General features: G+C 43.2%; 1 protein-coding gene across 1 annotated transcript; it reads right to left on the reverse strand.

The window, feature by feature from the left end:
• Positions 1–65: 65 nt before the first annotated feature.
• Positions 66–7314, reverse strand: ddx56 (DEAD (Asp-Glu-Ala-Asp) box helicase 56). The gene is made up of 14 exons (XM_079755539.1): positions 7196–7314; positions 6626–6787; positions 6171–6325; positions 4691–4858; positions 4472–4562; positions 3844–4085; positions 3561–3704; positions 3339–3446; positions 2834–2928; positions 2535–2608; positions 2345–2434; positions 1639–1744; positions 1141–1235; positions 66–567 (listed from the first exon to the last, which is right to left on the reverse strand). Exons 1-14 carry the CDS (start codon positions 7250–7252, stop codon positions 469–471), a joined length of 1686 nt encoding a protein of 561 aa, XP_079611665.1. The 5' UTR covers positions 7253–7314; the 3' UTR covers positions 66–468.
• Positions 7315–12295: the final 4981 nt, after the last annotated feature.

Below are 12295 nucleotides of genomic sequence, written 5' to 3' on the forward strand. Positions count from 1 at the left end.
AGACTGCTCATTTAATAAATGTTACAAATTATGTTGGTCAATTAATGTATACTGAATAAGAAAAAGCTAATTGACAACTAAGGACAGCATTTACCATCGTCTCACCGACAAAGTTTTACACAAATAACCCAAATAAACCAAAAAGGTTTATTTTATAATATACACATAAAATATACAATTATTTAATGTAGCCCAGTTCGGGATTCATGTTTCTTACAAAAAATAAGAAATAACTGACAAACATTTAAAAGCTTCCATATATGTTAACTTATAGTCCATAGATGGTCACTTCAAAGTCCATATGGTCATTTCATAGCTCATATATGGACATGTCAGACCATATATGGTGAATTCATTGCCCTTACATGGTCATGTCATAGTCCAATGTTGTCCAACAAACTCATCTCCAGGCTGGATCAATACCAGAGGTCCAATGAAAGCGGCCAATGTGTCTAATGTGTGTCCTGGTTAGGTGGAGGGCTTGGCCTTCGCCTTGGGTTTGTGGGCTTTTCCACCTTGTCCGGAACTGCGGAAACTCTTCAGAGGGTTGTTGGCCCTGTTGCTTTTCTGTGGTGTGTGAGTATGAGTGTGTGAGAGAGAGAGTGAGAGTGAGAGAGAGAGAGTGAGAGAGGAATTCAGTTAGTTAGATGATCCATTTACGGAGTCGGTTTAAGTTGAGTCTGCTTAGCACTGAAGTACATTGCTCCAATACCCTCCATGCACAGATTTTTTCTGAGGTAAAGGTTACCGTGGAATGAGATCTACACATTACAACAAAATATAAAAACATTTGTTGAAAAGTTTGGTTGTCATAAACATGGATGCAAAATCAGGCAAAACTTTTATGAAAGGACTTAGAACTCTACTTTCTCCGGGTAGAACAGTGCCATTGTGCAAGGAATAGAAAGATTGTAAATTCAAATGATAACTTTGATGTTAACGCTTTCAATTGGCATTGAAAGTAAGCACAGAGTTGTAATTTCAAAATATATCTTATACTACTGCTTTTTAAAATATATGTTTTTACAGAGTGCAGCCCCCCTAGAACCTCCCTCCCCTGAGCGCTGGGGGAGGTTTCATATTGTCGTGGGTCTGACGAGGCAACAGGATAAACTATAATATAAATCAACGCGCCCTTACCTTGAAAGTGGGCTTGGCGAGGCCAAGAACCCTGTTCCTCCTCCTCCTGGTCTTCTCGGACAAGGGGTCTATCACCCCCCGCAGCACCTCAGGCACTGGACCACGGCAGAAACAGGTTGGGTACAATCAATAACCAAATCCCCATGGATACAGTACTATGGGGAAAGTTCGTGACATTGGATATAAGAACTCTTATACTCCAGTAGAAACTTTTTTTAAGTTTAATGGATAACCTTTCCCCAAGTAAAATAAAAAAGAAGCTCCATCTACTCTAGTGCTAAAAAAGGGGTGTACATGCACCATCTACAGAAGTGCTAGCATTAGGGGTGTACATTATCCATCAACACTAGCGCTAGGATTAAGGGTGTACATGCACCATTTACACTAGTGCGAGGATAAAGGGTGTACACTAGCGCTAGGATAAAGGAATAAGGGTGTAAATGCACCATTTATACTAGTGCGAGGATAAGGGGTGTACATGCATGCTGTATGTCTCACCAAGGTAGTCTGGGATGTTCTTCATGTGTGGTTTCACCACGGCAGGGTACAGGTCTTTATCGTGTCTCAGCAGCTGCAGATCCCTGGGGTTGTCTTCAAAGAAGGTCTGGAAACGAAGAAGGAGGTAGAAAAACATGTAAATATAAAGGAAAGTTTAGTGGTCAGGGTGCACTTCTTCAGCAAGGTACCCTTGCATTCCACTTGAGCTAGCTACTTTAAGCCTCGATATCCCAGATCCAGGAGCTCGCCTCCTTGATCAAACCCCTTCCAACCTCGAAACGCGAGCCTCGCTTAAAAAACAACACATGAGATTTCTGTGCACTGCTGCATTGTTCGTGCAATTCTCCTAGGTTCCTGGAGCCTAATAGTTTAATTGACGGAATGTGTTTTAGAGAAAATTTCAAATACAATACAATTATGCATATTGCACCTATACCTTAATGACATGAACCTAAATCCCTTTGGGCGGAAAGCATCTGCTAATCGTCTCACTAGCAAAAGACGTGTTGGGAGTTTATTGTCCAGTCAACGTAGGCAGATAGGAAATATTAAAGTATCGTACCAGAGGCTTAAAGACATCTTATTTTGGTAAAATAATCGTACCAAGAGCTATTATCGACAGTACATCGTACAGAGGTCAAAATGGTCAAACAAAGACGACAGCCATTGTTTATCTGGCCACGCTGTGTCCGGTCGGTGGACCCACCTTTAGTTTCTCAGAGTTGAGCAGCTCCTGCTTGATCTCCCTCAGCCTGGCCTCCTTCACCCCCTGCTTGGTCACCGAGCGCATGGCGTCCTGGGAAGACGGGAACGGGGATTTACATCTGATTAGGATGTGGAAAACAAACAAGCATAGGGAAAGTCCTCTTGAAGTGGGGGGGGGACGGGACACTCACCCTACACCTGTACCGGAACCCCTCGATCTGCTCCATCTTGAACTCGTAGGGGTTCAGCATGCATTCACCGTTTTCTGATGGAGAGAGGGACGGATATCAAGCCTCCATCTTTATAACCCTGGATCCGTGTTAGGTCTCCAACCGAACTGTGATGGTGACTCAAAGCGACATCATATTGACGCCGTGGAACGTAACCATTGGACCTAAATTATTTTTGAATAGCTTTTACAATACAGGAGACTAGCATCCCACTGCCCGTACAGATGTACGCCTACGACTAATACTCTTGGACTTCTTACCTTGTACGAGGGACTTCTTCACGTCGTCGTGTGTAGGCATCTCCGTGGCGGAGATGAAGGAGAGAGCGGTGCCTTGGTTGTTCGCTCGTGCCGTTCTGCGGAATAAAGAACATGGCTTATGAACAAGGTGAGTAGTCCTGCTGTAAAACACTTGGACCATGGGTGCCACCGCCAGTTATGCTCAAGAGGGAAGCACAAGCGCGATAGGGATTGAAACTAGTTTCCGAATACATTTACAAAGTTAAAACCTCAACAGATGAAGGGGTGTATGGATGAATTAAAAACACAACTAAAGCAATAAAAGTATGCCATGAAAATACTGATGTTATATGGATAATGTTTTTTTACAAGACTTGACCAGGTTGCCATTGAAGGCGACCAACCGGTTTCAGGCTTCAAAATGTCCCTTATAGAAACCTAAGCAACCAACCCTTGCAATTATACCCCCAGTTTATTGCCAGTACTTCAACCAGGAGCCGACCCGCCTTGATAAAAGCAGACCTACCTCCCAACCCGATGTATGTAGGAGTCAACAGACTTGGGGAAGTCAAAGTTAATGACGTTGGAGACGTTCTGGAAGTCCACTCCTCGCGAGACGCCGTACTCCTTATCCCTGGAAATACACAATGGATCAGATCAGAGACCAACAAACCAGCAATGCCTGCAAAAGGACGGATTTAGAACTAGAGGCCCACAACGAACAAATCACTACCACCGGGGGACTCACTTTGTCCCTTTTGTTTTCGGTTGCTTCTTCCCTCCCTTCGAACTGCCGGCTGGTGAGGGCGTCTTTGGCGCGGACAGCGTATGCTCGTCCGAGGCGATGATATAGTCGTAGAAGCCTTGGTTGAACTGTGAGATGATGTGACACCTAGTGGGGGGGTAAGAAGAATGGGAGCTTCACATTACTACCGATACGGGCCTGTCTGCTTTGGGCTCTACCATTACACGGTCGTGTGCTTTGGGCTCTACCATTACACGCCCCTGTGCTCCAGCTCCGCCCTACTTACCGGGAGTGGATGGGCAGCTCGGAGTTGAGCACGCAGGCGGGCACGCCCACCTGCTCCAGGAACAGCTTGAGGCGGTAGCAGCGCTCGATGGAGTCCACGAAGAGCAGGGTCTTCCCGCGGACCAGCCGCAGCTTCAGCAGCGTGTACACCAGCAGAAACTTGTCCTCCTCCTCACACTGGATGCTGTACTGCTGCAGCTGGCAGCTGGCAGGCAGCTGGGAGCCCTCCAGCTTCAGGATCACCTGTGGGAGGGGGTCCACGTTCATTGAACCAATCCGTCTCTAGTTGTTGGATACACTGTTTATTGTCGACTGACAGGGAAACAGTCACACTTTGCTTTTTATACATGCGTGTTGTGAAAATACATCACAACTGGAACATCTAATCGGTGTGGGATAAGTTGGATTTTTATTTCAAATCGGACCAACGGAGAACACAAGTCCCGGATCAATGATGTCAATGGCCCAACGTTTTCACAATGTTTGAACTGAAATGGGGGTTGATTGGTGCACAACACATGAAGAAGTGCTTTCTAATGTTAGAACAAAACCACGGGTTATGGTCCTCATTTAACCTCATGATCTTTGTCTTAAGAATTGAAAGACTCAAGACTTAAAAGTGTACTCACGGGATTGTGCAGGATCATCTCTTTAAGGGACTGGACTTCCGTAGACAGGGTCGCAGACATCAGGAATGACTGGTAAATCTTTGGTAAATGGCTGTTCAAAACACAGTCAAAAGGAGTTTAAATTAGAACAATAATTAAGTATAGCCAACCATGGCCTAGGTCAATTAGTCTTGTAGTAAAAACTAAACTTCACATGCCCCCCCCCACACACCCACTGACCACAGCAGGTTCTTGACGTCGGCCTCGAAGCCGAAGGAGAAGAGCAGGTCGGCCTCGTCCACCACCAGGACCTCCAGGCTCTGCAGCGCCAGGTTCTGAGCAGTGAGGTGGATCAGCACGCGGGACGGCGTACCCACCACCACGTCGGGCTTCTCCATTAGTATGGGCCTGGCCGAAGACATCCACAGAGCAATGGAGAAACGTTACAGTGAACAACAAAGCACTTACTGCACATGTATGGATCGGCCTTGCTAGGAATGTTTACGCACTCATGGTAGTATAGGGAGCTATGGATGAATCCAACCAAACCCATATCTATTCTTAAATGACGTAAAGGGCTTCACAGGCCACATTAAAACAACAGTGGCCCTAACCCTAACCCTAAGCCTTCTCAAGGACCAGGAGACACTCCTCAGAACCAGAGGGAAGACACCTAGAGAAGGAACCCAGAAGAGGGATCCCTCCTTCATTGAGAAAATACAGTTTCTCTCTTTTTAAACTTAAACACATCTATATTTAAACAAGAAAAAGGTGGTTGACATGAATGTTGTCATCCGGCGTTTTTAAACACTCAGTCGGTCACGGCTTGGCACGCCCGGCAATTTCTTATCTCAAGAGTCTTATCTCAAGCTGCCTGTGTAAAACCGAGGGGGTAAAATCCCCCGTTTGTCACAGTGCAGGCTTTCTTGGTTCACGGGAGAAGGCGGGCAGCGCACAGAGGGTAGACCTCTTTAGATTAATTTGCATACTACGAATGTTTTTTCATTTTTTTAGGATTAAAGACACTTGCATGCAAGAATGAGTATATATCTGAGTGTAGGCTACAAACATGATTAACTTTTTACAAGTGCAAAAACGACAACATATTCTTTATTTTGCTGACCACTTGTATTATATCCTGACAAAAGCCTCGTAAGGAAGGTTCCCCTACGTCTTACATGTAGATCGCACCATCTTTCCCCGTCTTTGTTTAATGCGACTGCATCACACTCTTCCATGATCAGCAGCTCGCGTATTTCACTTTCTCTCCAGTTAGAACTGCTCATGTTGATATCGCTGCGTTGTTTCTGTCTAGCCAATGCAGCAACACCTCGACTCAATCCCCCCCCCCCCGCCGGAACCGCGGAGCCGACGCATTTACATCAGAGTGACTCCCAAACCGCCAATGTGTCTAGGCTCCGGGAGGGTAAATCGGGGTGCTAGCTCAAGTAGGCAATTTAACGTGGGCTGTGTAAACGCGCGGACTGTGCCGCGAAAAAGGCGTGCATAAGACGGCATATTTGCCGGTGTAAAAACTTCTATTGATTGTCATTGGACACAATAATTAATTTAAGCTGTCGACAAAGCTGGGATGTGGATTTTATCCTTGATTTGAAGGTTGAATCTCTAATGAAGCTGATTCTCTTGGCACACTTTGTGAACGATTTGACGGGCATATGCAGACGGGAACCAACCAGGCCATTTGTACATCAGGACTCACCGCTGGGAAGATATGTCAGCCTTTCCGGAGATGTCCACCACTCTGACATCCCTGGCACAGTACCGGGTCAGCTGGTCAAGCATGGCGTGTACCTGCTGACCTAGTTCCTTGGTGGGCACCAGGATCACCGCCCTCACATCCTGCTCACGGACGCTCTGTGGACGTCAAAATGAGAGTTCATGTCCAGTTCTTTTTTTACATGCAGTACCTTGTACAAACTTGTCTTTTCACTGTTTTGGTTTTTTGGACGTTATCTCTTGGTTGATAATACATGTCGTTTGTTGACTTTCTTTTTAAGAGTTAGCCTTTACGTTGGTTTAGGTCTGACTCCGCACCTCAAGTAGGACACGTTAATGTGTTTTGTCATTTCTCTGATTCGGTTTCTGGTGAACAATTTCCCACATGAAACACTGAATTGTACCAAGTTCGAATTCATCTTTTTGTGGTTGACATACCTGTTTGGAGGCGAGGATGTGCTGAATGACGGGCACGGCATAAGCGGCCGTTTTACCGGATCCAGTCCGAGCCCGAGCCAGAATATCCTTCCCCTCCAGAGCCAGAGGAATGGCCTTCTCCTGGATCAGGGTCGGATGAGCCCAGCCCAGGTCTGCGATGGCCTGGGTCACAACAGCATTAATTGGGGAAGTCAGTGTCGAATATTTGTTCAAGTGACCCTAAGTTATTAGTAGTGAGTTGATTTGGGAAAATAGATCCATACTATTACACTACTATGGTACGTAACGCTGGGATGTCCCAGACAAACATACACACTGCAAAAAACACAAATGTATCCATTGAGTATAGGTTGAAAGTCCCCACCTTGCGTTAAAATATAAGTAAGAAACAAAAGTTTACAAGTGTATCAGCCCACGGTTAATCGCCCAAAAGACGCCAAAACAATGACGTCTTGAAGTCATGAAGAGGTGTATTTATAATTTCTGCGCTATCAGATCGCACATAAACATCGCTAGCTCTACTGGAGATCAATTGAGATCCAAAACAAATAACAATAATGGCTCTATTACCTTTAAAAGTCGGTCATCTATACCCATTTCATGGAACTGTAACATTTCCTCTTCCATCGTTCCTGTTGTCAACACGTGTGTCGCACAGAACCCGAACCCCCAGTCGCATGTGTACTCCGTCTGCTCGCACGCTGCGACGTAAAGTACGGAACACCAAAAGGATCAAATTTAAAGTCGTTTTCGTAATTCAACCTTTTACCAAATATGAATTCGACTGGATTTGTAATAAGTATATTGGATAAGGAAGGATTTCCAGACAATAAAATCTAGATAATTGAAAATTGTATTTCAAATGTTATGTGTAAATATAAAACGAATTAATCTGTTTATAGATATTGCAGCAATGCAAAAATAACACTCCGATTTCATAATGTGATTATGATATAAAAAAAATCAGCCTACGTAAATTGTGATTCAATAATTAGTAGGCTACTGCTGTTTGTAGTTTGGAGAAAAAGGGTAAGGTCAGTCCCCCGACCCCCCTTAACAAAAGTTGTACATAAACAGCCAGTAAATACCATATACAGCCAGAAGATGGGCTCGTAACTCCAACGTGATTTGATTCATTTTCTCCAGTTCCAAAAATAGTTTTTTCTGCTCTTCTTTTTCTGAATCAACAATTTTATCTCTTCTATTATATTCTGAGAAAGCTTACATGGAAAAACAAAATCTGCTCAGATTTTTCTGAAATATTGAGATACCTCAAATCCCAAGAGAAGCATGTCATTCACCCGAGAGCTCGATTTCATAGAAGCAAACATATCCCGCCTGTTGAGTTTAATCCAGTTTTATTTTTTTTATGTTTGAGACATTGGGAGATGCTCATGTCCATCAGTATTTTTGTTATTTTTAGACAGAAAGCCCATTCTAATCTGCTTGACATTGTGGCGTGTCACCAGGATCAGTTTAACCTATGCGGCATGCTTCACGATACAAGATGATGCATCTGAAATGCATCCTCTATTGCTACATGTCAAGCGAACAGTTCCATTACATAATTTGACATGTTAACTTATAGCTTAGATAACTTCGACCACGTAGCCTACTTGAGATCCCCTTTGGAGGGATAGGCGCAACCGTAGTCCTTGCAGGTGTGAGTTTCTCGAATGTTTCAGGAAAAACTGGGCAGAATTTATTTTTGCATGAAGAATTGTCTCAGAATTTTGAGTTAATTATGACGTTCATTCATAAAAACAAGAGCAGAATGTAATTTTTGAAGTGATTGCATTACGCTGTCATAAAATTGTAGACTGGGTCATGTTGTGTCGTGTAGGATGCATGATAGTTGCATGACAGTGAAGTACAATTAGTGCTATTTATATAGACAAGGAATACATCAATAAATAAATAAATAGATCGAATTTGTTTTTAGGTTATGTTTATTTGTGGTTCACATTTTGTATCGTCATTTTCGCTCTTGACTTCATTTTTTGATATAGGCCTACACTATTTTCTTGTTTAGTGTATTCATTGTCTTTTTGTTTGGACATTATTGAAAAAACAATAAATATATAGTCAAAAAAATATTTATTTATATATATATATATGTATACATACTATATATATGGTATATATATGCTTGAGATAAAAAATTGCCTCACTCACCTTTGATAGGCTTGAGATCACAAGATAGCAGACCATTGACTTTCACCTTTGCCTCATTTGAAAGCATGTTTCCATGTCATTTTGTTCTTCTCCTTTTTTAACTCTTCCGTTACATTTCAAATTAAATTCCCAATTTTTTCATCTCAATGTTAAGATACTTATATTTGATATTGTTTACTTACAATAAAGACTAATTTCAATACTTTTCAACCATGAAACGTTTTCAACAAAAAGTGCTTATTTTATTGTCTAATTGTACACAGTAATTGATCCAATGAACTACTAATGTGTCTAAACAGTACACACACTTTCTTTGGAAGTAGCCTAACATTGTCTTCTCTTCTACATTGATCAAGTGACTTGTGATTAATTTCTTTGATATTCGAAGAATTGTTTCATAAGAAACAAACATTACTTTCCCCTTATCATGTATTCATAATGAACTCATGGGACTGATGCCCTGAGTGATAAAGGGACGTCAACGGCTATTGTCACCCATTCTATCTGGCCTTCAAACTTTTCGTCTGAAAGAAAAACATCACAACCTTGAATGCATTGCAGTCACTTCCCATTTGTTTTTCCAAAACAAGAGCATATATAAGAATGTGTCAAGCTTCCCTCTTATTCAAATGTCACCATCAGCATTCAGGAAGGAAGGCACGTGACGCAGATTCGTGCCGTCTACCAAAATCCTCTTTTAAACAAATCCAACTCTTGCCCAATAGGATCAGATATAGGAGAGATTTCACAGACAAGTCAGATGGGTTATTCGTGGCGGGCCTGTTTTCTGTAGCCCTGTGTCCCCTAATATCTATGAAGCGATCATGTGTATTTCCAATAAGAGTGGACCTCTTCATTAGCCAATTTGATGAGAACCCATGCAGAAAGATGTGGGCTAGGCCATCAAATAGATCCCAGAGGGGAGGCTATCAGACACGCTCACATTTGCACATTTATGCCAAGAGACAGTATAGTACTTTCTGTGGCTTTTGTTAATGGTCACAAGGGCTTTGGGAGTGACATCATGTTGGACCTTTAGGAGACATCTTTTATTTAATGTGACGCACTAAGAATTCAGATCACTATAAAGGTGGTAGGGTGAGGCATTTGTTTCTCAAAGATATGGACACACACGCACACACACGCACGCATGCACACACACACGCACGCACCCACGCATGCACACACACACACACACACACACACACACACACACACACACACACACACACACACACACACAGCTGTAGGCCAAAGCACATATTATATAACATCACTTGCAAAGAAACAGAGCACAAACAGAAACAGAATAAAGCAAACTATAGTCAAAGTATCAACCAAGCCTAAATTGCACGGATAAAGTCAATACAAACACATGGGATGCTCCAGATTTTTACCTGTAAAGTTATTGAATAGATATTAGCAACAAGCATACGTAACAAATATGTAGCAGAATTATTTATTAAGCCTAACTGTAGTGATACTGAGGAGCCTGAATATCATTCATTGTGAAATTGTAAGCAAAATAACTGAAACCGGTGGCTTGAGTCAATCTGCACACACAAACAGACACACACACACACACACACACACACACAAACACATACATATACACACACACACACACACACACACACACGCACACACACACAAACACACACACACATACACACACACACTCACACACGCGAGGTGCAGGGCTGTTCTTTGTCATGATCTGGAAGTATACCAAAATTTACCTCATCGAGTTTGCTTCAGCAGCATGTTTCCAATTAGCTAAAAAACTAAATAACAGTGTTCTTTTCATTATACTGTGTGACAGGTGGCGTTAGAGGGAGGGGTTTGGCAGTGTGGGCGGGCTTGCATTTTTTAATTGCAGAATATATCAGCTATAGGATTACAGGATAACATTATTGAAATCCCTCATCAAATCCCAACTCAATCAGCATTGACTACAAATATGTCCATGTCATAAAAATAGCATAACAATGTCAAGCTAAGAGCTAGTTCAAATGTGACACATTGCAACATTTTTCCCAAACTTGGTCAGTGTCATAGGTGCACCGAGACACCCAGATGGTTCTAAGGCTCACATAAAAGACAGAACTGAAATGAAACAGAGTTGGTTCGATTTATTTTTGCTCTGATGTACTGTGGGGTCAAGTTTTCAGGCGGGAACCGAACCTTGACTATCATGTCCATGAAAATAACCCACAGGCACGGATATGCCCTAATCCCCACCCCTCCCTTGTCCTTCGCCAGCTGCATCAAGCACAGTCTGCCACATAGTTGTGCAGAAAGAGATAGCAATTGATATATTCAACATCCCTGTTGCTGTACACAAGGCTGTAGACATGGCTGTAGACATGGCTGTAGACATCTGGCCTGCAATGAGGCTGGGTCCCGATGAGTGTGGAGTGATGCCTGTGGGACTTCCAACAGACCAGTTTGGACTAGTAGGATTAAATGCAAACAAGTAGGGGCCAAATCTGATACCTGTTCCTCATCTGGTCCAAAATATCTGTTCCACCTGGAACAGATACATTTTTTACTGACCGGGGCGGGGCATGAAATCAATCCATCGATGGCATGTTTGCACAGTGGTCATGTGCCTCACAGAAGAAGTTCCTGGGTCATCCATCCCTGTTCTCCTCTATCTTCTCCCTGTCCTCCCTCTTACTGGCTTCCCACCTTAAGCAAGGTGGGAAGAAGTGAGTCTCAAACTTAACACCACATTCTCTTCACTAACGCAACAACATTACCTTAAACAGCCCCCCCCCCGAGCACAAAAGCAGGAAACCTGGGCCACACATCGAGATGGGACCTTGACACAAACCCCTCAAACAGTCACGCTAACCCCAGGAGACACTCCGGAGAAAGCAGGAAGGGGACCCAGCAGCCAAACTGCACTTCTGAAACTTGGATGTTACCGTCACGCACGTAAATGATAACACAATCAAAGCCTTTTATGACGGCAGCAATGCTAAATTAAGAGTTCCGGATCGGCTGTTACACACTAAAGGGAGGAAGTGTTGAACGTAACCGCCCATGTGGTCACCAGGGATCATAAATACAAACGGCTCCTCATATTATCTACGAGAGAACCAATGAATTACGCTCGCGCCATCGCCGAGACAAACGTGCCACTGTGTGTGACCAGTCTAGTGCTTTTTTGATCAATCTCGGTAGATCTTCAACTTTGGGAGATGATTTTCACATTTTCTGATCAGCTGAGTGTTTTTGTGTGTGTGTTTTTTGGGAGGGTTGGGTGTCTAAGGTTGTGTGTGAGTGTGTGTGTGTGTGTGTGTGTGTGTGTGTGTGTGTGTGTGTGTGTGTGTGTGTGTGTGTGAGAGAGACTGTATGGCTGGTGGGTGTCCGGGGTATGTCTGTATGCATGTGTGTGTGTGAGCGTACATGTTAGAGCGTGCATGCCCTCCAGTTACAAAGCACCTGCAGATATCATGATTGAGCAGCATCTTTAATCAGTTTTAATGA

This window comes from Pollachius pollachius (genome assembly GCF_949987615.1).
Source record: "Pollachius pollachius genome assembly, chromosome: 18".
In the NCBI taxonomy this organism is placed as follows: Eukaryota; Metazoa; Chordata; class Actinopteri; order Gadiformes; family Gadidae; genus Pollachius; species Pollachius pollachius.

What these genes read in the sequence shown, in the direction of transcription:
- ddx56 (XM_079755539.1), bottom strand. Translation starts at nt 7,252, where the DNA reads ATGGAAGAGGAAATGTTACAGTTCCATGAAATGGGTATAGATGACCGA. An exon ending in CCGAAAACAAAAGGGACAAA is followed by an intron (nt 3,447 to 3,560) that starts GTGAGTCCCCCG and finishes GTGTATTTCCAG; the next exon opens with GGATAAGGAGTACGGCGTCT. An exon ending in TCAACTCTGAGAAACTAAAG is followed by an intron (nt 1,745 to 2,344) that starts GTGGGTCCACCG and finishes CTTCGTTTCCAG; the next exon opens with ACCTTCTTTGAAGACAACCC.